Consider the following 27,355-nt stretch of genomic DNA (forward strand, 5'->3'; position numbering starts at 1 on the left):
GGGCGCCAATTGTCGTAGGGGCGCAGACTGGCGGGGAAAAAAGGTTGTTTTAAAAAGGCACTTAGTCTTTCTGTTGCCTTTCCTGGCGGTATTTCTCGATTCCTTGCCATATAGTAGGAGAAATCACCTCTACTGCCTCACTTTAGAGTATTTTATTCTGTCAACTCTGTCATGCACTTCCTTTCAAAATATCAGTCCATTTCCACCTTCCACTGTCACAAACTGAAGTTTTGGACACACACACACAAAATGTAAATGTACCTTTTATATTGCGTTTTATCTAAATACTGAAGACGTTTCATGATGAGCAAATGATTAGAAAGTAGTTATTTAAATAAATTCCACTGTCTACCAATGGGGTTACTGGATCAATCTTTTGAAGATGCTTTAGCCTGGTTTTGCTGAAAGTTTCATTCTATTATCTTTAATATTAATGGAGATATGAGGTGGTTTTATTATGTAATCAATCACAGTTCGTTCAACTTCAATGGTAAATCAAAATATAAAATGTAATTATCTGAGTGTTAATTGGCAATAACTTCCTTAATTGTGTGCTGCAATTATGAATGTGTGTTCACTGTGTTGATGTATTTAGTTTCATTAACCAGGTTTTAGTCTATGTATGCAGGCCTAATGTTAAGCGATATGTTTTTAAAATGAAGGGTCTTATTTAAATAAAGTTGTTGATGATGAAATATGAATAATGGGTATAATGTGTAGGAATTTGTAATTATAAGAAATGTAATACTGATATTTTTTTGAGGGGTTGGTGGGCACCATCCCGCAATCTTGCCGAGGGCATCAAAAGTGCCAGAGCCGGCCCTGGCATGGCCTTCACAAACTCTATTAATCATCATAAAAGTAGAGAAATGAAAACAGAAGAAACATGTCCTCTCAGACATTCATTACCAGCCATCTGCTTTTATTCCACAAAGAGTCAACAGGACAAACAGCAGAGCTTTCAGTGAGTAATAGTTTAAGCTCACAAGCTCCTGATAAGCTACAGAGGTTGGCGTTTTGCAGCAAGCCAAGTGAGGGCCCCCCAGGGTCATTTGGCCAATTGCGTACCTTCCCCGCTGGAACCCCAGTCTCAACTGACTATGGCACCCAAATTGTACGAAGTTTCTGCCCTGTGTGACTCTCAACCTAAGCCTCAAGCAATACAACAGCTATTTTGCTCTTTGCTCTATTGCTGTTATACTGTATATTTACACTGCTTTAGGTTTACAATGCTTGACTTGTACAATTCTTTGAGATGATGCTTCCAATTAGACTTTCTTTTATACAAACAAAAAAGTATTGGTTGTTTGATTAATTTCCAATTATGGCTTAGCACGGGTGGTTTGTTATGATCTGCATTCATGTAAAAAGAAAATAAACTCGCATCAATGAGCAGAAATCTGAACGTTGGTTAGTATTTGGTTTTATTTATTAATTGTACAAAAGCAAAAGCAAAGAAACCATAGAAAATCAAGGGAACATGCACATGGTACAATGATCTGACATCTTAAAATAGCTTATTAAATTAAGCAGTTAAATTACGGCTTCTTTTCAAACTCCTGGCTACGAGTGACAGGTATATAGCTTAATTGTTATATCGTAGCATGTAAAGGTAATGGCACAGAATAATTCATGATATTGGTAACTTGATATGTTAAAACTAGGTTAACATTTCAAAATCATAAGTCTTTCATTAAAAACATTTCCATTTTCACATATGGACAAAACCCCCAAAACAGATTACTTTTGATTATGAATGTATTTGTCCCCCAAGATGGATTGACAGCAGAGTTCTTAAACCCAGCATGTATGTTCGGATGGGGAAAAGGGCGTCCAAATCAAACAAATCCTGAAAAAGAAGAACGGGCCTCAAAAGCATAATTCTCAACACGTTTGTCATTTACCTGCATGTATATTTTGATTTTGTGTTTGATTAACTTCATGGACATTGCTTTATGTATGTGCATTTGCTCAGCCCAATACTGACAAAAGCCCAAAGAAAACACACTCTAGCTTCCCATTGGTCTCTGGCTGATGATTAAAAACACAAAGACAAAATGTTAAATCTAACCAAAAAGATAATGCCTGAGGATACATTTCACACCAATCACAACTCTGCACATTCTTAGGTTTAGCCAGACTTTTTCTGATACGTGCTGATTTAAGTCCTACGTACTTAGTATAACAACATTGAAGATGCTATTTTCTTTTTAAATTAAAACAGATGTCTATGAGGAAATTATCAGACACAAATGAAAATACCTTTACCTGCCCTATGTTATACTAAATCTCTTAAAAGTCACACTTATGCTGAAATATGTTACAAAAAAAGTGTTATGTTTCTAGGGATATTTTTTCCTCTTCCACCAGACACTTCGTTGCCAATATTATGTAATGCAAAAAAATAACAAAAAACACATTACTTCAGGAGCAGTAAGTCAGAACAATTTTAAAATAATTGTTCAATTAAGAGTCAGCTTTCAGTGTTCTATTTTTTATTCTTTTCATCCTTAAACCCTCCTGTGAAAAACCAACTCTGCATGCTTCCTGGCAGTTTGAGCAGACTGAACAGCAGGCCAGGATTTGAGAAGTCAGAAGTCAGGTGTAGAGGGATTGAAGTGCGGAAGGGAGCTGAGGACAGACAATGAGAACATTCCTTTAAACAAGCTCTTAATGGTAGATTTGCCATTTGCTGGTTAAACACTGATATAAAATTGAAATTTGAAAGTGAACAGCACAGCAATATGAGACCTTAAAGAGTACCGTCTAGGATATTTTCATGACTTGAATGTGTGAGTTCAACAACAGTATATTTCCAGTGCAGAATTTCATCTCCCCTCTCTCATCACCTCTTTCATTTCCCCCGCAACATTTTATAGAAGTTAGTCGCCCTGTGTAAATGCAATAGGTTCCTCTGACTCGATCAGTACTCAGTACATCAGTCTTTCTGTTAACATACATTTTGCACTCATTTTCCATAACAAAAAATAGACGTTTTTTGGCTATTCCTGAACACCGCAGCTCTTCCAAGTACTGTGGGAATTCAGACTCAACTCCCAGTGTTTCTCCTCCAGCTGTAATCTCTATTAATATCAGATTGATGGGTTTTACTGCTTAAAACAAAGCACATCTCAACCATTTTTCCACTAAGAAAGTGATGCATCAAAACCATGTGTGGCTAAAAAATACAGAGCTGCACCCAGAAGGGTCTTCTCAGCTGAGGGGTTAGAAGGTGTATTATATGATTCACTTAATCTAAGAACCCACATATATTTGTTTAATCTAGATTTACAGCAGAAACATCATTAACTAAATCAGTAGGAATATGTGACAGTTGATGAAAGACACCGTGCCTCTATAAGAGATTGACGGCAACTAGAGAGTAATAACTGACAGAAACTATTGCAATCAGGGTTAGTTATTTTGCCTAACGGACGTTAACTGTGGTATCACCAAAATAAACAGCCATTTCAATGCCATCCTGGAGTGCTTTATACTTTGTTTTTCTCTGAGGTTTCCTGTGTTTTCTTCACATTGCTACTCCGGACACGCTGACTCAGCTCTTCAGAGAAAACCGAACAGCATGCTTTCTGCAAAGAGCCAAAGAGAAGGAAATCAAAGGCTGACACATCCACACTGTACCGCAGTCATCTGAGCATCAGAGGAGACCAGAGCTGCGCGCAGATGAAGATAAGGAACAATAGTTTTTAAATGGAAGGAAACCGTGAATAATAATATTTCAAATGATGAATGTAAATACTTTTAGCATAGCCATAATAACAGCTGCATCACTTCCAATTACTACTACTACTACTACTACTACTAATAATAATAATAATAATAATAATAATAATCAATTCCAGCACAATTTTAACTATATAACTTAATATGTAATCTTCTATCTAGATTAGGAAGGCTATGCAAATTTAAAACAGCTGGTCAGCAGCTTTGGTTTGAATCGATGCAGTGTGTCACAGAGCCAGGCACCCCATACCCACCCTCTGCTCCTCTGCATTGATCTTGGATTTGAAAGCCAGCTCCAGCAAGGCCAGCAGCACCCCCACGGCCAGCCCCACGGCCAGAATCAGGAAGATCCCCCCCAGGCTGTGGGGCTTGAGAGAGGACGACTTCCCCTCTTCCCCCCGGCAGGTTGTTTCCCACCACTTTCTGTATAGGTAGTCCAGATCCCCCGATTCACTCATCTGCAGGATGGCCACACTCAGGTTCTTTATCAGGGGAGAACCTTTCAAAAACAAGCATCAAGAACAAAGTGCGGTTTGATTTGGATGGAGAAACAGGGAGTCTTGGCTTTCATCTGGTGAAGCATGAGTCTGCCACAGTAATCATTTGTGGAATCAGTCCAAATGGAGTAGATTCTGGGTGCAAAGAACGCGGTTACTCACCTAAATGAGCCGCGATGCCATAACCCCTCATCCCGATCACCTCCGGGACCCTCATGAGATTGCAGTATCGGGCCACAGCCAGGTCTAGGGAAACGGACTCGGCAATAAAAGCATAATTGCCCTCTTGCGCCCTGCGTATACCTTCTTCCATTGAGGCCACAAAACTCTGCTTCCTCTCCATGTGCTCATAGATCCGGCGGTAGACTGAGTTCTTCGAGTACTAGGTGTTCAAATTCAAATATAAGACATGCTCAAGTCAAAAAACAGACCTGGGACAGTGAGACCAGTGTGACATTGAGGCCTCAGAACTTGTTTATTTTAATTTGGAACAGAACAAATGTCATATGCCAACAAAAATTAAGATAGTGACAAACCAAAACAAACAAAGTGTTGTAAGGGACAACCAGAATATGTCAGTTGTATAGCATAGTTTCATATATATTCCTGGTGGGATCCACTCACCTTAAAGAAGGCGAAGGTGGACGAGACGCGCAGTGTGCCGTACTCGATGACGTCCTGGTTTGCCAGGTCCTCGAAGGTCTCAATGGAGAGCTGGGTATTGTCCGAGCCCTGCATGGCGCTTAAGCCAGCAAAGTAAGAGGCCAGGAGCACTACTGCAAACAACCACCAGATGGCGCTGATAACCCGCACAGACAGGGCTTTGGGCTGAGGGCCCGCACCTGACAACAGAACAGAAACATCACAGAGACATCATGGTTTCGAGATGTCCAAAATTAAAAGTACACATTTAAAACATTCACTGTATTTAAAAGTCCACAGTTTCATTGCTTTAGATTATTTTTCTTTAGGTTTCATAAACAAATATACATTAGACACACATTCTTTAAAAACACAATTATTTCATTTAAAGCTGTATAGAAACACTGTAAAAATGCTCTATTTATGCTTTATTAATTTGATTTAAGGAGTGTACTTATAGCAGTTGAAAGGCTGAAATAAAACTTAGAGCTGCCATTGCATGCATATATATTGACCATGCAGTTGTATTCCTGCCTGCCTATATGCTATAGTTCCCTCATCCTACAGACTTCTTTTCTTTTCCTCCTCCAGGATGAACCTTTGCACTCTACCATGTTTCCTCTCTCGTGTTACACGGCCCCCGACTGAGTAACTCCCATTTTTCATGTCAGCCTCTGCACACAAAATACCCACAATGCACTCATGACTACCTTGCAGGGTCAGGGCTCCGGCAGAATACCAGAGGCTGTGGAGGAGCGTGAAGCGGTTGTCTTCGCTCTGCGGTTCGCTCCATTCACACGGGCTGAGCCTGAACAATAGCACGGCCGACACAGACACAATACAAAGACACAGAAGGGCGACCTTGAGGCATAATTAACACCGTTTTAGCTGTTGTCCCTTTGTTAGCATAGATCCCTTTGTACCATTCATTTCTATTTTGTGGGATGTTATATGGATTTTAGAGGCTGAACAAAATGAGCTAGAGGCATTATAGCGCTGGTTCATTGAATGAGGAGTGAAGTGGTTGCCTGGCTAAATTAATGGAAATTCCCAGCTAAGCAGTGAAGCCTGTTAAATTTAAAAGACTTTTGATGTTATTTCAGTGGAAATGCTTACAAAGCAAGCCAGTAAAGTAACTACTTTTTCTTTTGGTCTTTTTTTTTGTGCAGTTTTGGACGTCTGCACAAAACAGCATGCCGAACTTTGAAAATTATTTCTAGGAAACGAGGCGTTTTTGTTGGCCCCATTTCCCCGCTCTTGGCTGCTCTTACCTGGCGGCCATGCAGATGCAGAAAGAGGTCACCAAGTAAGCAATTAATATTCCAATCCAGGTTTCCTTGGCGAAGGGCTGGAGGAACTCAAAGAAGCTGGCCTCTGCGGAGACGATTTCCTTGCGCAGAATGATCCCAATGCCCGTCTGCATGAAGGGTTTGGTCATTTCGATGGCCTTCTCACGGGTGGCGATGATGGTCAGAGGAGCCACGGCTAAATCAGCCTCCTTGAAGATAAAAACCATCACAAAAGCCATTTTATTTCCCAACCTAAACCAAGAGTGAAACACCCACAAAAATACAAACACATAGAAGATCTCCTTTTTTTGACAGCTTTTGCTTCTTTAACTTTAATGTACCCTCTTGTCCCCAACCCCCACAACAAAAAGAGCTTCCTAAAGTCACTTCCCCTTTCTGGACAGTTTTCTTCACTGCTTCACAGCCAGAACTCACCGATCTCACCACCTCTCCAACCATGCCACTCCATTTGCCATCTGGGTCTTGTCTTCCATAAGTACCATCCTTCACCAACTTTAAGTTGTACGTGAAGCCCAGCTTGTTGGCGAGTATCTTCAGTAGGTCTACACAGTAGCCTTCCAGCTCTGAGCCTTTTGGCATTGTGTATGGTTCTTGCTGATGGATGAAAGTACACAAAAACAATGCTATCAAAGAACAGCAATCTTTATTTATCTTCTAGCCCAAATGAAACAGAACTATTTGCGTTTCAAAAGTAAAAAAGACTGAACTTGGCTTCTTTCAGACTAATTAATATTACAAGATGTGAATGCCAAAACCTTTAAATGTGTTTTCTCTTACATCGACGATGAATGCCAAGCACTGTTGTTTGAGGGGTGGAAAAAAAAAAACAATCTGACACCTCAAATTAATTTAAATCAAATGTTTTTTTCTTAGCCTTTTATTTACCTGGGAACATCTGAATAAATCTGCGGAGGCTCCTGTGTAGGACTGATACATCAGACTATAATGTTTTCTGAGATCTTTTGTTTTTGTATTATTACTTTATTTAATTACTGTGTGGCTACTTACGATTATAGTGGTGACTGTCAGGTCTGTGACCTGTCTTTTCATTCTAGCACTATCCTAAAAGAGAGAAAAGGTTAAACCATAATTTTCACAGTGTAGCAACTGAAAACACAAACTTCTGAATATTTTCACTTCTCAACTGTAACCAATATCCACCTAACCACTTTTTGGAAGTTTTCATGAGGCATATTTTATTCTGTAAATATTTGATTAAACTTGAAGTACTTATCATTCTTAATCAATCATGTGATCTACTTTTTGGAGTTCAGAGTGTCAAATATTTACTTTTAACCAAAGGGTCTGGGGCCCATACTGACATGCATGTTCTACAGAAGTCATATACAACAGCAAATTCAAAACAAAACTTTCCATACCTCTTTTTCAGCAGAGCCTAAAAATGAGACATGAATATTACATTAGTGTTGGTGATGTCAAACCTTCATTCATAGCATCCTCACAACATGCAAATGAATCTGGAGTATAGAGACTGGGAGACTGCTATCTGTCTCGGTGGTTAGCAAATATTTTGACTGCTTGAAAATAACTCCATTGGCTAAAGAATAATTCACTTCAGGAGCTTGATGAAATTTACTCTCAAAAGCTAGATTAGATGTTGGTCCCATATATGTTGCAGTTATCTCTAAGTTCTAGAGATGTCATTTGTTTTATTTCTTACAGACAGGGCATTTGCTTTAATCCATCTCTGGGTGTGTACATATTAAAGTGAAATACAAAGAGTTAATGCCAAACTCCCTCGTCCCCAACCCCCTGCCCCTTCAAATCTCAAATCTCAGTCTCAAAGATTATTATCTGAATTTTAGGCATCATTTCCTATCGCTGTGATGTGGATTTGTAAATTAAACATTTTCTTTTCTTATTTCCAATTTTAGCAGACCAAAACAAAGAACTGTTGTACTTCTGCTTTGGTCTCGGAGGGCCTTCTCCCCACGGTCAAAGCATTCCTTAGAAACTCACAAAAGGCTCACAAGGAAATAGTGAGGGGTAAACAAGGGGCTGTATTGAAAATCCCCCATCGCCCGTTGTCCCACTTAAGTGGGGGCCAGCCAGCGATGTGTTCCGGCGCCCCCGAGGGCAGGCCTTGACAAAAAAAATAAATGGGAAGTGGCTCGGTACTGCGCTGTGGCATGGACACTTGTTCATTACCATAAACTGGGACCAATGCCATTTACTGTGTCAATTCCAGCTGTCAGGAAAGACGCCCAGTGAGCGGGGCAGTCAAAGAGCAGAAAACAAGACAGTCAAAGTTGGGCAAGTCACAGGGTTCCTGTCAATATCACAGGGTGTCCCTGACATACATCAACTTCTCCTTTTCAACATTTGACAGATTTACAAGCTTCTAAATTCGTGTAATTCCCCCCCCCCAACCCACAAACACTGGCAGCTTGTTTCGCAGTTACAGATTGATTTATTAGAGCTATCGTTATTTTTTGTGTGCCTTTTCTTTTTCATCAGAAGAGTGGGTTACAGTATGCCAGAACAGGATACAGTTTGGTGCTTTGATGCAGGGTCCAGCTGACACGCTCCAATTTAGCCCCAAATAAGTCCCCCCCACATCAATGACAGGCATAAGATGTCCGGCCTCGATTCTCTTTCAGCTCAAATCCTGCAGGATATCATATCCTGGCCGAGTCAAAGGAAATAAATAATAATGACAGCTGTATTGTGAGTACCAGTCAGGAATCTACATGCTGATTTATTTTGTTAATCTACCTCTAACCACACAAAAGTGACATCCATCAAAAACATCAAAGAGCAGCAACAGACTATTTTGCCAAAACGCTGTAACAAGTTCCTCATTAAGTTTGTATTTTCACATAAAAAATAAGGCCAATGTCTAGAGACTAGGGAGTGAAGTGAGAGTCAGGAACAGCTACTACAGATTAACTTAAAGCAGGACATCACTTTTATATCTCATTTGATGATTAGAGCACAATGTAGCACACAGATTAAATACAGTGGCAACCTCCAGGCAGCTAGCCTTCCTAGCTTAGAAATAGACAGTCAACAATTAGGATTCCCCCAGCAAAATATGATGCATGAATAATGCAAGACTTACCTGCAATGCAGAACTCTGCCACGAGTAGGACAGTGGCGCAAAGAAAGAGTCCAGGAACCCCCCTCATCTTGATTTGTCCAAACCTGCAAGTCAGGCAGAGGAAAATGGCTTATAGAAGAAATCGTTCATGTTTTTCTGTGATATAATCTTTGTCAGACTGCTTTCCAGAATTGCAGTAAAACATCCTGACTTACTGAAGGGGTAAAAAAGGTATTTTCCAGGACACAGGTTTTCACATGAAAAACCCCACTGTGCACCGTTTGCATAGTTCATATTCATATTACTTGCATAACAGCATTCAAAAACAGTTTTGAAGTCTTTACAATAGCATCAGCATGTAGGAGATCATAAACATGTTCACATATTGAGGGGTGAAAATGACTGTTTCCTAATGCCTAATGAAGCTATTGTATTTTAACATCAACCCTGATATGACTGAATATACATTATATGATATATTTGAGTATTATAAACACACACTGACAGGGTTAAGTAGTTATTGTTCTCTTTCTTTTTTATTCTTTACAGTTCTGTCTGTTGAATGCACTTACCATTTAGTTTACTATCCGTGTTTTAAAAAAATGATCAAAAACGACCAAAGCGAGAATGAAAGTGTATATGCAGGTAATCTGGTCAATTGATGTGAATGAAGTAACGCAGCACGCCTTCATTTTGGGAGTGTTTGGGAGTCATATTTCATATTTCAGTCCTACAGTTTAATTACACATGTATTTTCATGAAAATGTCTAAAGATTTAGTGCATTGTTTATATAAAACTAATCTAACACTCCACGTGTACACACACATGTACCATTTACATTGATGTCTCCATGATGCATTATGAAAACATAATGAAAATGTTCCAAACTACAGACAATGACCAGTAGAAAAGTTGTGGAATTATCTTGACTGTCAACATCAGCACCACTTATTACAATTATTTTTATTAATTCATCTAGAGAATACACCATAAAAGCATGCCTCTCTTCTAATCCAATCATCATAATTGGTGTGTAATTATAACTCTGTAGAATGTATAAAACACAAAAGCATCACACCTTGTCTTACTGTCACCAATTGAGAACCTCTTACTAACTGTAATTCGTCAAAATAAAAATATACAAAAGTTTTTTTTTTTATAGATCTCAATTAGCCTTTCAGATGTTACTTTAACTTTTTAAAGTATGTCATTAACAGTAAGCTAAACCTCCGTAATTAACCCTACATTTCTGATTTGTTTGGCAGACAAAGAAAATAAAACCTGGATATATGCATGTTTAAGTGCATGACCTGTATCTACAGCACACAATAAGACCGGAGAAGACTTACTGCACTTACCGCAAGTGTCCTGCGTCTTAAACAGCAAGTGTTGAAGTGGAGGTTTACAGCGAGGTTTAAATGGTGTATCAGAGTCCTGAGGTACAGGGGCAGCCAATCAGACGTGTGGGTGGAGAGATTTAAGGTATTCAGATTAGCAGTGGAGGGGGTTTGGGGTGCAGAATGGGGCCAGTTTTCAGATCTCAGTGTGTGTGGGGGAGGAGGGGTCAATTTACAGTCAGTTTTAATTTTTTATTAGTAAAATAGCTATGCGATTCTGTTCTCTTTCAACATGTATCCTGCAACAGGAAAAGACAAAAATGCCTGATAAACTGATTCCTCTCAGGAGAGCTCCTCAACTGGAGCATTAGATATTTACAATGCCTCTATTCATCATTCTTGTGAGGAGTTTAGTATTTATTTCTGTTTCTGAGAACCTACAAAGCCAGTCTCAAGAGGGGAGAACTGGGGGGAAAATTAAAAAAGCATAATTTGTGTATTAAATACATGTTATTTGTAACTTAAGTTTTATAGGTTTTACCAATCACTTACCAATCGCTACGGCAGGGAAAACAATCAAAAGCAGATATCTTTAATTTCCCTGTTGGAAAAGTGAGCTTAAAATACAATAAGAGTTTTCTACAATAGCAGTCAAACCCACTTACTAAAACTGATCGTGCTTGTGGGGTTTTATTTCAATAAAGTTCTGAATAAATGTATTTTTAAAAGTACGTCTCCAATATTAAGGCATACCTCCCCCCCTTCCCGCCCACAATGCAAACCACCAGTGTAGAAGTTTTTCGCAAGACAGAACTGACTTGGCCCTTAGCTAGTTAACCAGGCTTTAAAGTCCTCCCTGCATCATTAATCAAATCCCCAGGGAGGTAAAGACTACAAAAGCAAACTCTGTGTAACCCTGACCATAAGTCTTTTCGGACAGGGTATCATTTTAGGACTGTCAGGGAATGTCCACAAAGTAATAATGCATCCAGTGACAGCAAATTCTCGTGGCTTCAAACTCAGAAACCGATGTGACATGATACAGAGACTATATCGGCTTTAATACAGCAGTATATATTGCCCTTTTCTATAAATGTATTTCAGTTCCCCATGAAAATGCATTAGAGCTTTAGTTATGTTTTTTTTCTTTTCTTTTATAATTGAACTTTCAACACAGCACAGATTTAAACTAATAAATAACTCCAGCAATCCTTCCAATTAGCTTCTGTGTCATGCATACATGCAACCCTATAAAGCATAAGGAATCTGAACTTTTCTCTCTTTTCATATGGGATCTCAAATAGGGAGGCTTTTAAAAAAACAATAACAAATAAGACAGATCTATGAGTATTAAAATAATCACAAGTTGCGGATACCGACCCCTCGCTGTAAGAGGAATTGCAGGCAGGGTTTCTGGCCGTTTCTCCTCAAGGAAAGAAACGTTTGACAAAAAGTTTATATTCATCTCCCCCGTTTGTTTACTTAATTTAAACTGTATTTCCTTGGAGTGCGGCCGACAGACCCGTGCCAAAGCCACCAGGGCTTTTTCAGCCCAAGTGACAACAACATTCTCTCAGCTGACAGAGCTCAATAGACCTTAAGTTGGGGTTTGAGAGCGGAACCACATCTCAATGGCACTGATAAATACAGATTTGAAGTAAGTCAGGGTGCTGCTGGAATCCTAATGAAGACATCTTTTGTGGGAGTGACAATGGGGGACAATTTCTGTCACTCAGCGGACCGTGTAACGCCGAGGCGAGTTTGCAGGGCCGGAGCGAGATCTGTTGTCGTAGCAACCGCTGCCTAAAGCCCATATAAGCTTTTGTGCATCTTGTCACTCAGAGAAAAGATTAATAATTTTGAGCGTTTTTGCTTATAACCACCTCCCTCTAACTCAAATGTGTTAAAAACCTGTTTATGTGTGTGTGTGGATGTTTGGAAAGGGATTGATATGCCTTCTCTCAGCTCAGTGACATGCTTCAGTACTGTAAAGTGATGTGCAATGCTGTCAATGGTAATATTCCGATATGGAAGACATTTAAAAATAAATAAACTGTATATATAGTATGAAGAACAAAACATATCCCAAAAATAAACCACGCCATACTTTGCAGAATTACACTGTTAAAAGAGCAGGCACTATGAAATCATTGCATGCTCTCTCTGGGAAGCTTTGTACGACACCCAGGAAGGCAGAAGCAGGTAACCATTGGTCAATACTGTCAGGAAAAAGCTCCTGTGTACTGGATTGATGATAATTATGCAATTAGGATAGTCCAGAAAAGTGCTGAGTGGAAGTGGAAAGCTCCATATAGTCAAGAGGTACCCAGTGTTCTGTAGTGATAGATGACACCTGATAGCATTGCTAGAACTAAATAGCTGGTCATCATCCAGTTGTTACTTGGAAAGGGACAATCATAGTGTTAACAGGAGAATAAAAAGGAGCTAGACTGTCTGTCCTGCTTGTTGGGTTGCTAGCTAGAGCTCTCATATGCATCCCAATGTCAAGTTCAACTCTATGGTATTTCGTTCCAAATAGTTAAGACGTCGTGTGAAGCAATGACTTCCATTCTGACTTCCTGATATCCGGATTGATTATGAAGTTGCCCATCACACACCCATCTCAATCCCTGCTCTCCCATGTGTGGTCTGGTGCAGGGAGGTAGGAATTCCAGACGTGAAAGAGATGTTTGGATCAACTTGGCCGACTATGTGAGGTGCAGCAATAACACTACTAACTAATGAGGATCAAGGATAGGATGGAAGCCATATCAAAATATGATAGAAATGCAATTGCTGTTTCAACGGTTGAGTCTGTGGCATGAACACTTAAGCACGTATGTAAAGATTAAATATTTTATTTAATTAGTGCTGATTTACATTAAGTGATCAAAAGGTCCAATATACATTTTTTTGCATGTCATGTTTGTAAATATTCTATACAATTCATGAAATGGTTAAGTAATTTTACACCTAAAATATTAAAAAAATAAAGAGAAAGATGACAAACGTAAGGTGATCCATAACTAAAACATATGGTATCAAAAATTAAAAAAAAAAAATCAAAACAAAAACAGTAATTTACATGTATTTAAATGATTTCTAATTACACAAGCTAGAGTTAAGATGTTTTCTAAAACATTTCTCATACAGAAAACTGGCATGGCAGTGCATACAGTACGAGTTAAGAAAGGTGCTTTACAGCATCTCATCATATAAAATACCGTCTAAAATGACAAAATGTGTCTTAAAATATCAGATGCAGAACTGATTGGCATTATCACTCATCAGAACACTGAACACAATTATTCCCTCCCCCTCAGACAAACAGGAAATTGAGAAGAACAGAAAAGAAATCCTCTTCAATTTTTATTCTGTGCATTAGTCCCATGCAATGGATTTTTTTGGGGGGGAACTCAATGATTAATATAATGATGGTCAATAGTCTTTGTAGTACTGTAGTTCATGAACTTATTTTATAGACATCAAGAAGGACTCAAGACAGGCTGGTTAGCAGAGACCTGCCATTCACAACCACACTAGCAGCCTTTACAGAAAAAGGATTATTCATGTCGCAGCCCATGAGAGAACTGGAACAATATTACATACAAGAGTTGTATAATAGGACAGGGAAAATTAAGAAGGAAAAAGTATACAATTTATCCCATTATAAGATGCATTTTTTTTCAAGAGTCTAGTAAATGTGGATAGAGAGTTGCATACATTATTAACAGAGTGTTTAAAAATGCCCATGTACGGTACCATTTTCACCAGATATGATAACCCTTTCCATAATCCTTATGACACGCTTATGCAAATATCCTATTTTAGTCTTTAATCATTTACAACCAGAGTCCTCTTTAAATATAATGTTAAATAGATATATTAAAACAAAAAACAATCAGACAAAGTTACGGCACTAACTAAAGAGTGTTTAATGACAAATTGTACATATATTTGAATATTGCCACTTCAAAAAGGGTTCAGATAGGCTGGTTTTGAGGTCTGATAAACTGATGTAGGCCCAGCCTGGATCTTACTTTTCACAGAGCAGTGCCAGTCTTCATAACCAGTGCTCATAGTGGTTTTATATTTATTTCCAGTGTTATCCTACATATATCTAGAACTTTATGTGCAATATATTTATTACATTAAAAAGATAGCTGCTTTCAGTAAACAAATGAAACATAAAGCCTTACTGCTCATTACATGTTTCTTTGTAGTAGATTGAAGGTTACAAACACAATGTACATATCCCACCACCGGAGCCAATGAAGGATACCCTAGTCTGAAGGGCAGATATTTGTTAGGGTGAGAATTCTCCATTTAAAAGTGTTCCTGGATATATATTAAACTGAAATTAGTCTAGATCATAAAACAGTAAATATTTCAGTGCTTTTTGTGTTGATACAAATTATATACTGGGACACATTGGTTTTGTGGTCAGCTTGTTTAAAGTTTTGAAATGGTGTGAATTTTAAAGGGTTAAAAAAAGCCAATACTTATGATGGTAAGTCTTGAGACCAGAGAAGTGTCCAAGAACTCAGGCTGCACAACGAGATATAATGAATTCAGTGCATGGACAAAGACCGTTAAACAGATCGCATCACGGGTTACAGTCGAAATGCTAAAAAAATCAGTATCCATTGCTTTAAAAATATGCCACATTAAATAAAACGCAAACGACGACAACAACAAAAATAAATGTCTGCCATTGAAATTCAATAGAGGATTCAGTTCTAACACGGTCCTTCCACTTCTCAGAGCTTTAACATGAAGAACACCTCAGACTCGGCTGCCTGGGAGTTTTGGCCTGGGGGAGCTGGGGGGAGCTGGCTGAGAAGGTCCAAGTCCAAGTTGGCGCAGGGGCTCCTGGCCACAGAGCAGGCCCCCTCCGGGTTCCCTCGCTCTTCGATGGGGCTGCCGCTCTGCTGGGCGAGGCTCTGCAGCCGTTGTCTCTCCTGCGCCTGCTTGGCCCTGTTGGCGATGTAGCGCACCCTGCTCTGACTCCTGGAGGACGACCTCCGCAGCAGACACATCTCCTCTTCCTGCTCCTGCTGCTGCTGCTGCTGCTGCTGCCGCTGCTGCGCTGGTGTGACGAAGTCGCTGGCGGTGAGCGGCTCCACGGCGGTCAGCCTCTTGAGCTGCTCCATCAGAGCGTCCTGGGTTTTCTTCGGGGGCTTCCGTTGATCCCGCATGGGCCTGGTGATGAAGCTGCGGCTGATGCTCCTGTACTTGCTGTCAAAGTTGCAGGCGATATCGTCTGAAGTCAGGTCTCCCAGGCTCTTCGACTTGGAGCTGCTGTCCATGTCCCGGACGATGGGCACGGGCGACTTCTTGGCAGCGGACGATGACTTGAGACCTTCCATATAAAGCCGACTCCACGTGTGCCGCCTCTGCATGGATCTGCCAGGGTTATAAGGCTCCTTGATCAAGGGTCTGGGCTGCAGCTCATCCTTGATGTCACTCACATCCTCAGTTCTTAAGTTCGGATTAGACTTGCATTTGCTAACCCTCGACATCTCGCAGCCCGTGGTGGCAGAGCGGGGCCGGGCGACGCGATTGGACACAAACACATCGTCCGAATCATCCAGCGTCGCGTTCAGGTTGCTCAGGCTCTTCCGGGCCAAGTTTGGCAAGGACAGATCGATGACGGTGTCGGTGGAGGAGATGCTCGACGAGGAGGACACGCTGTCCCTGTGGCTGCTGTTGTCCAGCTTGCTCCAGAGCCGGTCGTTCATGGTGACGTCAGTGTACACCTCTGGGACGGGCGACTGGCTACTCCCGGAGAGCGATGTCCGGACATGGCCTTCACTTTTGGATCTCCTCACTAGCGTACGTCGCCCGGTCTGTGATGCCTGGGGCTCCTCGAGGCTAAAAAATGCGTTCAAAGCTGGTGTTCTTTGGGAGCCGTTACCGTTGCTGACAGCATTTCTTGTTATGGGAGTCTGGTATTGCTTTTGGCTCGTTTCAGACTTCGCCTCGCCTTCGTCCCAGTGTGTTGGTAGAGTTTTACAGGCACCCGTTCCATTATCTAGACTAAGTCCATTTACATGTGCATGACTGCTACACACGTGAGACCCGATTCCCGTCTCGTCAGTGCTGGGTAATGGAATGTCTTTGCTATGATGTTCCCTAGACTCTTTGATGAGTTTTCCAACTTCCTGGGTTACGGTATTGGGGGAAAATGCAGATGTGATTTCTGAAGCTGAGGGTTGTCCGATATCTTTTTCTTTTGTCAGACAGGGCTTTCCCCCTTGTAGCAAAGGAGATGAAGCGACAGGTTCTATTGCTGAATGATTTGGAGAAGTACTAGATTCATGGAGGTTGACCTTCGCTTCACAGACAAATTTAGTGGGACTCGAGTCAGATGTGGGGCGAGAACTGAAGCGTTTTCTTTCCTCTGAGCAGGAAGTCTCTTCAGCAATGGTTTCCAGGGAGAGCAGTGGGGAGAGTGGTCTTAGCAATGGTTTGGTGTGGGGGTCTGGAGAGAGACAAGAACAATAATGTAATTAGTAATCAGGAAGTTCACAGTACATACATAGGAAAACTAGAAAACTAGCACTTAACAACACATCTTCCGATACAAAAGCAATCAAATACATATTTCGTAACATATTTGTACTGAGGTTTAAGAATGTAAAACACATATTGCATGCATTTCAGAATTCACGTCACAACAGTTTAGGAAAAAAAGCAAAATTGGCAAACTTTAACTGAATAACTATGGATTTACAGGATAACGGTTATTATTAAGGTGATAAACAAATAAACTGAAGAATTCCATAAAAAGGCAACAAATTGCAGATAAGAAGTGGTCTGCAGTCTCAGAAAGCCACATGTCAGGTACAAAAACAGAACAGCACAGTTACATAAATGAACCATTCTTCATATCCATGCAGTTCACAACACCATGCTTGAATTTCTTTAGTTTTACATGAAGGTTCACAGTTAAATTTCACAGTCGTTTCTTTAATGAGCCACACAATGAAGTAGCACAACATTCCCACCACGACAACACAAATGCAACACGATCTTCTTCTCTTCCCCAATAACATTCAATGTACAGACCCTTAAAACAGCAGGCTCTTTCATACACATTCACCATGCTGAAATGCAGAGGTGGATATATTTATTAATTACATATATAGAGACAGAAAAAGAGACCAACCTATACAGTCTAGCTGGAGCTGCCAATGGATTTTACTGATATTTGTATTTGTTATTATTAACTTATTTTAAAAGTGAGAGAGCCCTCCTGGATAAAATTAATCACCTGTTTTTGAAGACAAATGTCAAAATGAGAGAAAAGTATAAGTACTTCTCTCTCAGCTTGAAATCTCTCCTCCAAAACACTACGAAGCATGTTTAATGATCTGGCTTTTAACCATCTATAGCATTTATGTTTCTGTACAAAGAAGAGCTTAAGTTTGAGCTTAAGTTGGGAAAGTTAAGTGAGATAACTCTTAGAAAGACATTTTACTTTCTTTTCCTAAAGGAGCTTTTTCCAAAATGAAAATGCACTTATTTTATTTTATTTTGTATTCTTAATAAAGAAGAAATTTTATCTGTAAAGGAAAAAAAAGAACATCCTATTTCATCCAAAGTGGGGCGTGAAACTATCAAACGCTTTGGTGGTTCGCCATCGATTTCATCGTAAGATCACCAACTATGGTGTTTGATTTGGATGCTTTTGAAGGCATGCATAGCAATGGGAGAAAACAGAAACAGGCAGAAACTGAAAAAGAAACAACAAAGGATGAGGGAACTCGGATTCAAAAGTTCTTTACCTTGCTCTTGGTCATCCCTTCAATTCTGCACTACAGACAGAGCGTGTGAAAGGGACAGAACAAAAGGGAGACAGTTTAGCACATTAGGAAAGAGAAAAGGAGTAAGCACAGGAGAGACTGGCTGCAAAAACACACACAAACCATTTGCTTTTTATTTTGTAGTTTTCCACTCGCTTTTTAACCATCCATATCTCTGAATTCCAAACACAGATTGCACTGACGTCAGAGGCTTCTGGTGTTAGGACAAACAACCACAAGCCACCTCTTATTTTGTAAGTCATGTAATCAGTCAAGAACAGAGCCCTTTCATGAAGTGACACTCAGTAGGCATAGCGTTAAAAAAAAAGTGAATCACATTTTGCCTCATATAGAAACAACATTGAGAGGACTGTGGCAGCAAATATCAATAATACAATACTTTTCATAAAAGCTCTCTTGGGGTAAAATAATATCTTCAACTTGGGTAAAACAGTCTTACAAGAAAACCCTGCTATGCATTCTTGAGATCCTTGCAGACTAGTTTATAAAAGCACCTGTTTTGAGAAGAGATCAGGTTTATACGACTTTTGGCAGAAGATGCAGAAATTTGAGAAAGTTTATTTCTCATTCTTTTAAAAATGATCAAACTCAAATGTATATAGAGTTGTAATCAAAATCTGGGAGTACAGATCAGTATTTCCAATATTAGATCAAACTAGAGCACAAAAGTTGGCCTCCTGTTCAGAGCAGAGACACTAATACAGATGTAGTGGAGGTCAAAACCATGTTTGCATTTGGCCTAGGATGAACAGTCACAAGATCTGCTCCTACACAATGTTTGGCTGGAATCCCTTTCATAAATATTTGGTTGATCTGAGAATTATTAGTCCCATCTGTCTATACTTACACATCAGCAAAATATGTTTGGAAACAATTCAAAAGCAATTATTCAAATACATCATAGTGCTTTAAATACATATATAATTTTTAAATATCAGATTTAGACATTGTTTATGTCATTGCTAGTATTATGTAATATTTATGATTTAAGATGAGTACATTTTATATTCTATACTTTACGATATATATTAAGTTTACTGACTAACACAATTTTAGGGTTATTCAGAATAAAGCTAAGAGAAGATCCAGATATAGTTCAAGTAATTTATGTATTCAGTATTATTTACATTTAATACGATGTTACTGGTTTAGGGATTTCTATAAATATAAGGCTGATATTTTCAAAAGCTCTCTCTTAACAGCGGACAGTTGTGTTAAGACTTATGTTAAGGTGTGTCATATTTGATTGTAACTGGAGAAAAAATTATACCATTCCAAGTTCACTCTTGTTTATCCGCCACATTTAATTTTATGAAAATTTGGCTTAACACCTTTTGGTAGATTAATGAAAGGACATGCCTTATGCGCACATGTAATGTGTTAAGAGGTGGCGATCGAGAAGTGGGAGAGAGAAGTGCTGAGGGAGAACGCTGTGTTGAGCACCGTGCTGAGATCCGCTTGAAAAGCTGCCTATGGGGGTTTACAGTTGAATGTGAGTTTATCATCTTTTCAATTGAAGGTTATTATTTTACTTGTTGAGTGTTTTCTGCACATTGATGTTTATCAGTTTTGAGTCACTTTATATTGCTGCTATTGTCTGTGAGTATTGAGAGATTTAATTGAATGCTAGTGAACTTTAATTAGCCTATGAAATAAAAGTTATTATTTTATCGTATCCAAGAGTGAACTTTTTCAATTCACGTTTGGCGGACTAATGAGTACTAAATACAAGAACTGAGATTCAAACCTCATTGGCAGATGGCAGTTCGTGAATTGGCAGATTAACGAGTTGTCTTATAATGGGAATTAATTAATTCTTGGTGATTTTTGGCGGAATTGCGAATTTGGCGAATTAACAAGTGGCGGATAAACAAGAGTGGACCTGTACTTCAGATGTCTCCTGCGAAAGAAAAGTTCTTGACAAAACATAAGAAAGCACGCACTTAATTTTTTTATCAAGGTACTCTTAAACTGAATATAGAAAGAACACATTAAGCATATGTGAGGTGCTAGTTAAAAAAAAAAAAAAAAATCACAAAATCCTCTTCTGAATTATCAGCATTAGTTAATTATTCATAGAGAAACGGTTAACATTGATTGAGTTGAATAATTTGAAGTTGCACTATAAGTAGGAATTGAAAATGCAGTTTTACATTCCCTGGCCCTTAGTAAGTAGTCACAAGATCTGTTATGTGCTACATAGTGTTTGGCTCGACTCCATTTAATAAATATTTGGCTACTGGAGGATTAAAAACCCTTCAGTCCTCTGCAATAATTAAAAATATATTTGGAAACATTTCAAAAGTAATTGTTGCAAATAAGCAGTTCTGTACGTCCTCAACAAGAATGACTGCATAATAGTGGCATAGTGGCAGATGTTCTGGCTGTTTATGTCACACAGATCATGTTTTATCATATTTGGAAGTGCACACGTGAACGTCATCATGTGGAGTGTTAACCCAGGTTCTCCGCCAAACTCAATGTCTTGCCCATCACTTTTAGCACAAAAAAATATTGATAAACCTTTCAAATTAAAATTCTCCAATCAATAAGTTACTGAATCCAGGGGGCAAGAACTCCAGGCCTCAAGTATATAAACTGTGGGATGGTAAATTGAAAAGAACCTTCCCTGTTAGCTAAGCAATGCCGACTTTGAGCTACCTTAGTCAATATGGGCCGCTAAGCACAAATAGTATTCATGGAAGAACTATTCTGATCCTATAACTCAGTTTTTTATGATGCCTGCTTTTCATTACAAGACAATAGAAGCTCAAGCAGTATCACTTTTCTGAGCTTAGACATTGTAGCTCCTTGTTATTAGTTTGTTAAATCATTTTACTCTCATACTGTACGATGATCACTCTGATATATATAATCACTTTTATAATAAAGTATATATACACTCACCTAAAGGATTATTAGGAACACCATACTAATACTGTGTTTGACCCCCTTTCGCCTTCAGAACTGCCTTAATTCTACGTGGCATTGATTCAACAAGGTGCTGAAAGCATTCTTTAGAAATGTTGGCCCATATTGATAGGATAGCATCTTGCAGTTGATGGAGATTTGTGGGATGCACATCCAGGGCACGAAGCTCCCGTTCCACCACATCCCAAAGATGCTCTATTGGGTTGAGATCTGGTGACTGTGGGGGCCAGTTTAGTACAGTGAACTCATTGTCATGTTCAAGAAACCAATTTGAAATGATTCGACCTTTGTGACATGGTGCATTATCCTGCTGGAAGTAGCCATCAGAGGATGGGTACATGGTGGTCATAAAGGGATGGACATGGTCAGAAACAATGCTCAGGTAGGCCGTGGCATTTAAACGATGCCCAATTGGCACTAAGGGGCCTAAAGTGTGCCAAGAAAACATCCCCCACACCATTACACCACCACCACCAGCCTGCACAGTGGTAACAAGGCATGATGGATCCATGTTCTCATTCTGTTTACGCCAAATTCTGACTCTACCATCTGAATGTCTCAACAGAAATCGAGACTCATCAGACCAGGCAACATTTTTCCAGTCTTCAACTGTCCAATTTTGGTGAGCTTGTGCAAATTGTAGCCTCTTTTTCCTATTTGTAGTGGAGATGAGTGGTACCCGGTGGGGTCTTCTGCTGTTGTAGCCCATCCGCCTCAAGGTTGTACGTGTTGTGGCTTCACAAATGCTTTGCTGCATACCTCGGTTGTAACGAGTGCTTATTTCAGTCAAAGTTGCTCTTCTATCAGCTTGAATCAGTCGGCCCATTCTCCTCTGACCTCTAGCATCAACAAGGCATTTTCGCCCACAGGACTGCCGCATACTGGATGTTTTTCCCTTTTCACACCATTCTTTGTAAACCCTAGAAATGGTTGTGCGTGAAAATCCCAGTAACTGAGCAGATTGTGAAATACTCAGACCGGCCGGTCTGGCACCAACAACCATGCCACGCTCAAAATTGCTTAAATCACCTTTCTTTCCCATTCAGACATTCAGTTTGGAGTTCAGGAGATTGTCTTGACCAGGACCACACCCCTAAATGCATTGAAGCAACTGCCATGTGATTGGTTAGTTAGATAATTGCATTAATGAGAAATTGAACAGGTGTTCCTAATAATCCTTTAGGTGAGTGTACAATGAAATGGTATTTCAGAAAATTAAGATGAATTATTGACCCAAGAGTTGCCCTGCAAAATTGTTCACATCTTATTACAATTAATGTGGAATTGTACAACTCAAACTTCCTTGTTTTACATTTGTATGCAATAAGAAACATTCAATAGACAAACTACAGAGAGCTCTAGTGCAAGGTGACAGCAGAACTAGAAGATATGGCCAAGTATATGCTATTTCTAGAGTTTTAAAAACAGAAAAGACTAGTCTTGATTATTCAGCAGTAATCTTGCAAATTAAGATACTAAACTTACTTACCTACAATTCCATCTGATTTGTTAATCTGAATACAGCAAAATATTTGTGAGGCAGAAAATTGTTAAAATGAAGTGAAAATAATCCAGACGTGATAAAGATGGACTTTATCATATCTGAGATTATATATTTTTATCTAAACCCACTGTCCATTGCTGTACAAATTCCTGGACTTTGAAAAAAACATTTTAGTTCACATTTATAAACAATCCTCTGACCTATGTCCTTGTCTTCAAGTGACTCATATGTTATTTTACATATGTTGAAACGTGGTTTTATCGTTTACAATGGTTTTGTTTGGATTTAACAAATATAGTATAGTATTATAGTATTTTGTACAACAAATGAAGAATGGGTGGTGAAACGAAAAGATCTAAACTATTAAATATCTTCTAATCTAGAACAACAATGAGAAAAAACAAAACAATAGAAGAAATCCCAATGCACCAGACTACACATTCATTGGAGCTACATCGGGCTTCTCGGCCAGGGCACTACAGCAGCATCTACATGGTGGCGTTGGAGAAGAGAGGGTAGGTCTCACTGGTCACACTGGAGCCATTAACCTCATAACCTGCTCTTCTAACACCACCATGTATCCAAAGCCTAAGAAGAACTACCAATAACAGAACAGGATGCACTGCACACGGGGACGCTAAGGGCAGCAGAAGGACTGCGGAGAAGGTATCAGTCAGGTCTTACCGGTGAAAAACATGGGACTTTTACTGCGGATTTCCTCAAGCTTTTGAACAAAGAGTGCATTCATCTCGCGCTGCAGGGTGCCCACTGCCCTGCGTCTGTTGTCAGGTACACGGGGGGGTAACTCGGGACTGCCCAGGCTGTCCAGGCTGCTGGAATCAGAGTCAGAGAGGCTGTGGCCGTTGGAGGCCGCCTTCATCAGGTTGACGGTACTGCCGTAGTTGGGGTGAGACGAGCCCTGCCAGCGCAGGCGGGCTTTGCTATCTAGTGCGTGCCCAGCAGGGGAGGTGTTCCTCTTCCTGGGCACGCTGCAGGAGCGGGCGTTTCTAGCTGAGGGGTCGGCAATGTAGTTACTGCCATGGACCTCCAGGGTCTGCCTGGCACACGGCCTGGACTGGGGCCTGGGCTGCGGCTGCGGCTGGGGTTGTGGCAAAGGTTCGGGCTGGGGCTCAGGCACAGGCTGGGCACGTCTCGGTGGAGGAGGCGGTCTTTCAGGCTGGGGAGGCTGGACCTCCTCAAACTCAGGATCTTCTAAGCAAGATGTGAACTTCTTCTCCAGATCTGGGCTCTCCTTGGAGCCAATCACACACTTCATGCAGTTGGTGGCCACACCAACCCGCCCAGAGCCGTTGATTGCCACCCGGGCAAAAACGCCCTGTTTCTCGTCCAGTGGGTCATTGAGGCGCACTCTGTTGGCCCGCCGGAGCGGCTCGCTCAGTGCCCCCCTGTGGCGGGGTGTGGCCTTGCCCCTGCCCTCCCGAGAGGACGACGGCTTACCTTGGATGCCCTCGGGATGCAGCTCCCCGTTGGTACCGTCCCGCGGGCCCGGCCCAGCTGAATCCGCCTCGCGATCAAACCGAGGCTGAGAGGCGTCCTCCGATTCCCTGTCCTCGCTGGCACCCTCCGAGCTGTAGTCTTTGGTGTCGATGGAGATCTCCGGAAAGCCCTTCTTGATCTTCTGCTGGCCCTTCGTGGGGGCGCTGGCCGTCCTGCGCAACAGGTGAGCACCGAACGTGGGCTTACGACTGAGCTGCGCAGCAGCATGGCTGTCGAGGGAAGCTTGCTTTGGGTTTCTGTGAAACAGCCCTTTTATGCCGATGGCTGGTCTGACCTACAGAGAGAGAGGGCAACAGTCGTTACGATACACTCATCCACAGATCAGATTAACACACATATTTGAAAACATGCAATATAAGTTGCTTTAATTTTATAGTAATTGCAAATGTGCACATTCAAAAGAATAATGGAAAAAGGATTGAGATATTGCGCTGGTTTTGCCTTCAAATAATAACATTTCAATATCCCAAACAGGTACACGTACAAGGGGAGAGGAGAACAATTAGATGACATTGATATTGTTTTTTTTGTTAGTTGTTTTTACTTTGATTACAAGACTTTTTACATCACCAGGCAATCAATCGATCAATTTTGGAGTAAGTGAGGGTTTAGTTAAAAGAAAAAGAAAAGTGCACAAGAGCAATATAGACAGCAGATAGATTTTCTATTACATTAGTCAATGTCTATTGACTATTTAATAGAAATGGGTTTTATTTCCATGCTCTTTCCATTATTGTGTTTTAACATAAAATATACAATTTTTTTATCTTTAGAATAAACTTCAATCAATTTGACTTTTAAAATATATATGATAGTGATACGTTTTCTATGCTGGGGCTCTCAATATCTCACTCATATGGTCTTATCTATTCCAGTACAGAAAATGTAACATTCGTTAAACAGATTTTTAAGGTTTTCACATCGCTGTCTCCTGAGATTTATTGTGTAGATCATATTGTACAGCCAACACTGAGACTAAAGTAAACACTGCTGTATTGTTCCACATTTGCTATCCGAGAGAATCTGAAGTGATTGTTTTGAATGGTTGCCAATTCAGCCTGGACAAAATGTTTTGTTATTTCTTGTGGGTTTTTACATTCTGGCACATATCAGAGATCACAAGACTATATAATATAACACAGTTGTTAATCCTTTCCTGCATTTGGGAAAGATGGATAGCTATCTGGAGATGTGTAGAGTTTAGTGATGTGGGATTCTTTACTTTCTTACTTTGATTTGAATTATTGTGTAAAAACCTTGAATCTTAAATTCTTGAAAGCTAAAAACAAAAGCTAACGAGCAGTCTGTTACTAAACCAGGATTAACGCTTTCAATGAATCCTTGTATAGGACCTGATTTGGACTGCCTGACTAAGGAAAACAATACAATAAAACACACTTCCACGACTACATTTAAGAGAGAAAATCAATGGCTCAACTGACAAATTAGGTTTGAGCCTAGACACAGATTCTAAATGTACCAACTATGCAAAAGAATGTTTCTCGGTATCATCTGGAGGAGAACAACATATATTCAATTTGTTCTACTTTTACCAAACAAATTCCCCATTTCATATGTATTTCTAGGGCGAAGCAGACAATTAAAATTAATTGCGGTGCATTTGCAGGTTGCACCGATTGCGGTGCTCTTATAAAGGAGAGCAGTTAGGAGTGCACCTCAACAAACCATAGATCACATGGGAAAAATATGTTATGTATTAACACTCTTATAATGGACAAAAAGGATTTACGTTTTTAGAAGCAAAATTCTAAAGTGATAGTAACTTAAAATAGGGGGTATAGACAAAGTCTGGACTATAATAATAAAACCCACAGATTTGATTGTACAAATGTGATATTAGAATATCTAGCAATGCAAACATCTCTTAAGGCTGTAATGCTCTTACCAGAGTAGAACCATTTTGCATACAAAGATGACTTTTCGTAACAATAACCATCTTGATGAGAATGCCATGTACACAGGCCACAGTAAAACAGAAGACAAAAAAACATACAAAAGTAACATATAGGACTATTGTTGAGTGCCCTATAGATGAATCAGCAGTAACGCTAATGAAAAATAAATACCAACACTTCACAGAATACACAGAAAGAGAAACACAGTGTGATGGAATCCAAAAGGATGTTAAAGGACTATATTGAGAGACATGACAAAGCAAGGGCAAAGATTCAACAATGATTCAGGCTACTGGTCATTAAACAAAAATGTAAGCCAATAGCTTTGGATTGCATTTAGTTTTTGTGCTATACCTGGCATAATTCAGGCTTAATATCCCTAATGAAAATTGTTTTAAATGATAAAGACTATTTCTTGACTTTGTGAACACTGAAGAACATTTTTAAACATCTATTATTACTGAAGGTCTGTGATAATGCTGCATCTGACGAATTTGCTCGTAAAACACCACAGCTTTCGTCCATCCATTTACAAACATTTTTGTTATTCCAGTGCGAGTGTCCTTCACTGATGGATACTGGGAATGTGACAGGACAGGTCCACAGGAGTGCAGATGGGGTTTTACACCGTGGATGCAGTGAGGGACGATGGCTCATACACTACACCTGCCAGGTGACTCATGATGAAACATTCAAGTTCAATTTACGCTTTAAAATGACACAGGGTGATAATTCCCAGGTAAATAACTCAACTAAATTTGCAATTGCAGGATAGTTTGTGGTTACTGCTGCTCTACAGGATATAATCATGACAAACTTTGGAAACATAAGCCATTACACTGTTGTCAAATCTCTGGAAACCAAACTCTGCCCCCCTTTGTCCTCACCCACAAACCCCTGGCTATGCATCTGGCATGTCACCCCCTTCAAACACTCACACACACCTTCATTCAATTGTTTTCTCTCTTTCTTTTTCTTTAAGTTTGGCGTTTAAATGAAAAGTAAATAAAATAGGACAGGCCTCACTCTACAGGCTTCATACATCACCCCATGTCATTTATTAAA

At 39.9% G+C, this 27,355-nt stretch overlaps 3 protein-coding genes across 10 annotated transcripts in view; all 3 read right to left on the bottom strand.

Annotated features, from left to right (window-relative positions):
* Positions 1 to 1,407: 1,407 nt before the first annotated feature.
* Positions 1,408 to 10,706, bottom strand: LOC136713881 (probable glutamate receptor). 2 transcript variants are annotated; one of them, XM_066691107.1, is made up of 12 exons: positions 10,614 to 10,706; positions 9,276 to 9,358; positions 7,573 to 7,589; positions 7,202 to 7,255; positions 6,608 to 6,787; positions 6,155 to 6,381; positions 5,594 to 5,691; positions 4,866 to 5,083; positions 4,404 to 4,623; positions 3,999 to 4,243; positions 3,498 to 3,590; positions 1,408 to 2,631 (listed from the first exon to the last, which is right to left on the bottom strand). In XM_066691107.1, the coding sequence occupies exons 2-12, from the start codon at positions 9,340 to 9,342 to the stop codon at positions 2,599 to 2,601; spliced, it is 1,452 nt and encodes a 483-aa protein (XP_066547204.1). In that variant the 5' UTR covers positions 9,343 to 9,358; positions 10,614 to 10,706; the 3' UTR covers positions 1,408 to 2,598. The 2 variants fall into 2 exon arrangements, with proteins under 2 accessions (XP_066547204.1, XP_066547205.1); XM_066691108.1 differs by having other exon boundaries at positions 10,605 to 10,648.
* Positions 10,707 to 13,434: 2,728 nt separating this feature from the next.
* The window catches only part of plch2a (phospholipase C, eta 2a), a 163,430-nt gene continuing 149,509 nt past the window's right edge, over positions 13,435 to 27,355 (bottom strand). For 5 of the 7 annotated variants that reach the window (XM_066691113.1, XM_066691111.1, XM_066691109.1 and 2 more), the window contains 2 exons: positions 24,315 to 24,648; positions 13,435 to 17,076 (listed from right to left, as the gene is read on the bottom strand). In XM_066691113.1, the coding sequence (XP_066547210.1) occupies positions 15,353 to 17,076; positions 24,315 to 24,648 (2,058 nt within the window). In that variant the 3' untranslated portion in view covers positions 13,435 to 15,352. Of the gene's footprint in view, positions 17,077 to 18,382; positions 18,413 to 24,314; positions 24,649 to 27,355 lie in introns of all 7 variants that reach the window. The other 2 variants (XM_066691114.1, XM_066691115.1) reach the window with 2 other exon arrangements.
* LOC136714072 (protein TonB-like) lies at positions 23,121 to 24,309 on the bottom strand (the record flags this gene model as incomplete). Its single annotated transcript, XM_066691385.1, has 1 exon — positions 23,121 to 24,309. A coding segment is annotated over one exon (780 nt), but the record flags the coding sequence as incomplete, so codon positions are not given.

The sequence above is a fragment of the Amia ocellicauda genome, chromosome 18 (genome assembly GCF_036373705.1).
Source record: "Amia ocellicauda isolate fAmiCal2 chromosome 18, fAmiCal2.hap1, whole genome shotgun sequence".
In the NCBI taxonomy this organism is placed as follows: Eukaryota; Metazoa; Chordata; class Actinopteri; order Amiiformes; family Amiidae; genus Amia; species Amia ocellicauda.

What these genes read in the sequence shown, in the direction of transcription:
- LOC136713881 (XM_066691107.1), bottom strand. Translation starts at nt 9,342, where the DNA reads ATGAGGGGGGTTCCTGGACTCTTTCTTTGCGCCACTGTCCTACTCGTG. An exon ending in CGGAGCCCTGACCCTGCAAG is followed by an intron (nt 5,084 to 5,593) that starts GTAGTCATGAGT and finishes TTCTGTTGTCAG; the next exon opens with GTGCGGGCCCTCAGCCCAAA. An exon ending in AAACCTCAGAGAAAAACAAA is followed by an intron (nt 2,632 to 3,497) that starts GTATAAAGCACT and finishes GTCTGTCCTCAG; the next exon opens with CTCCCTTCCGCACTTCAATC.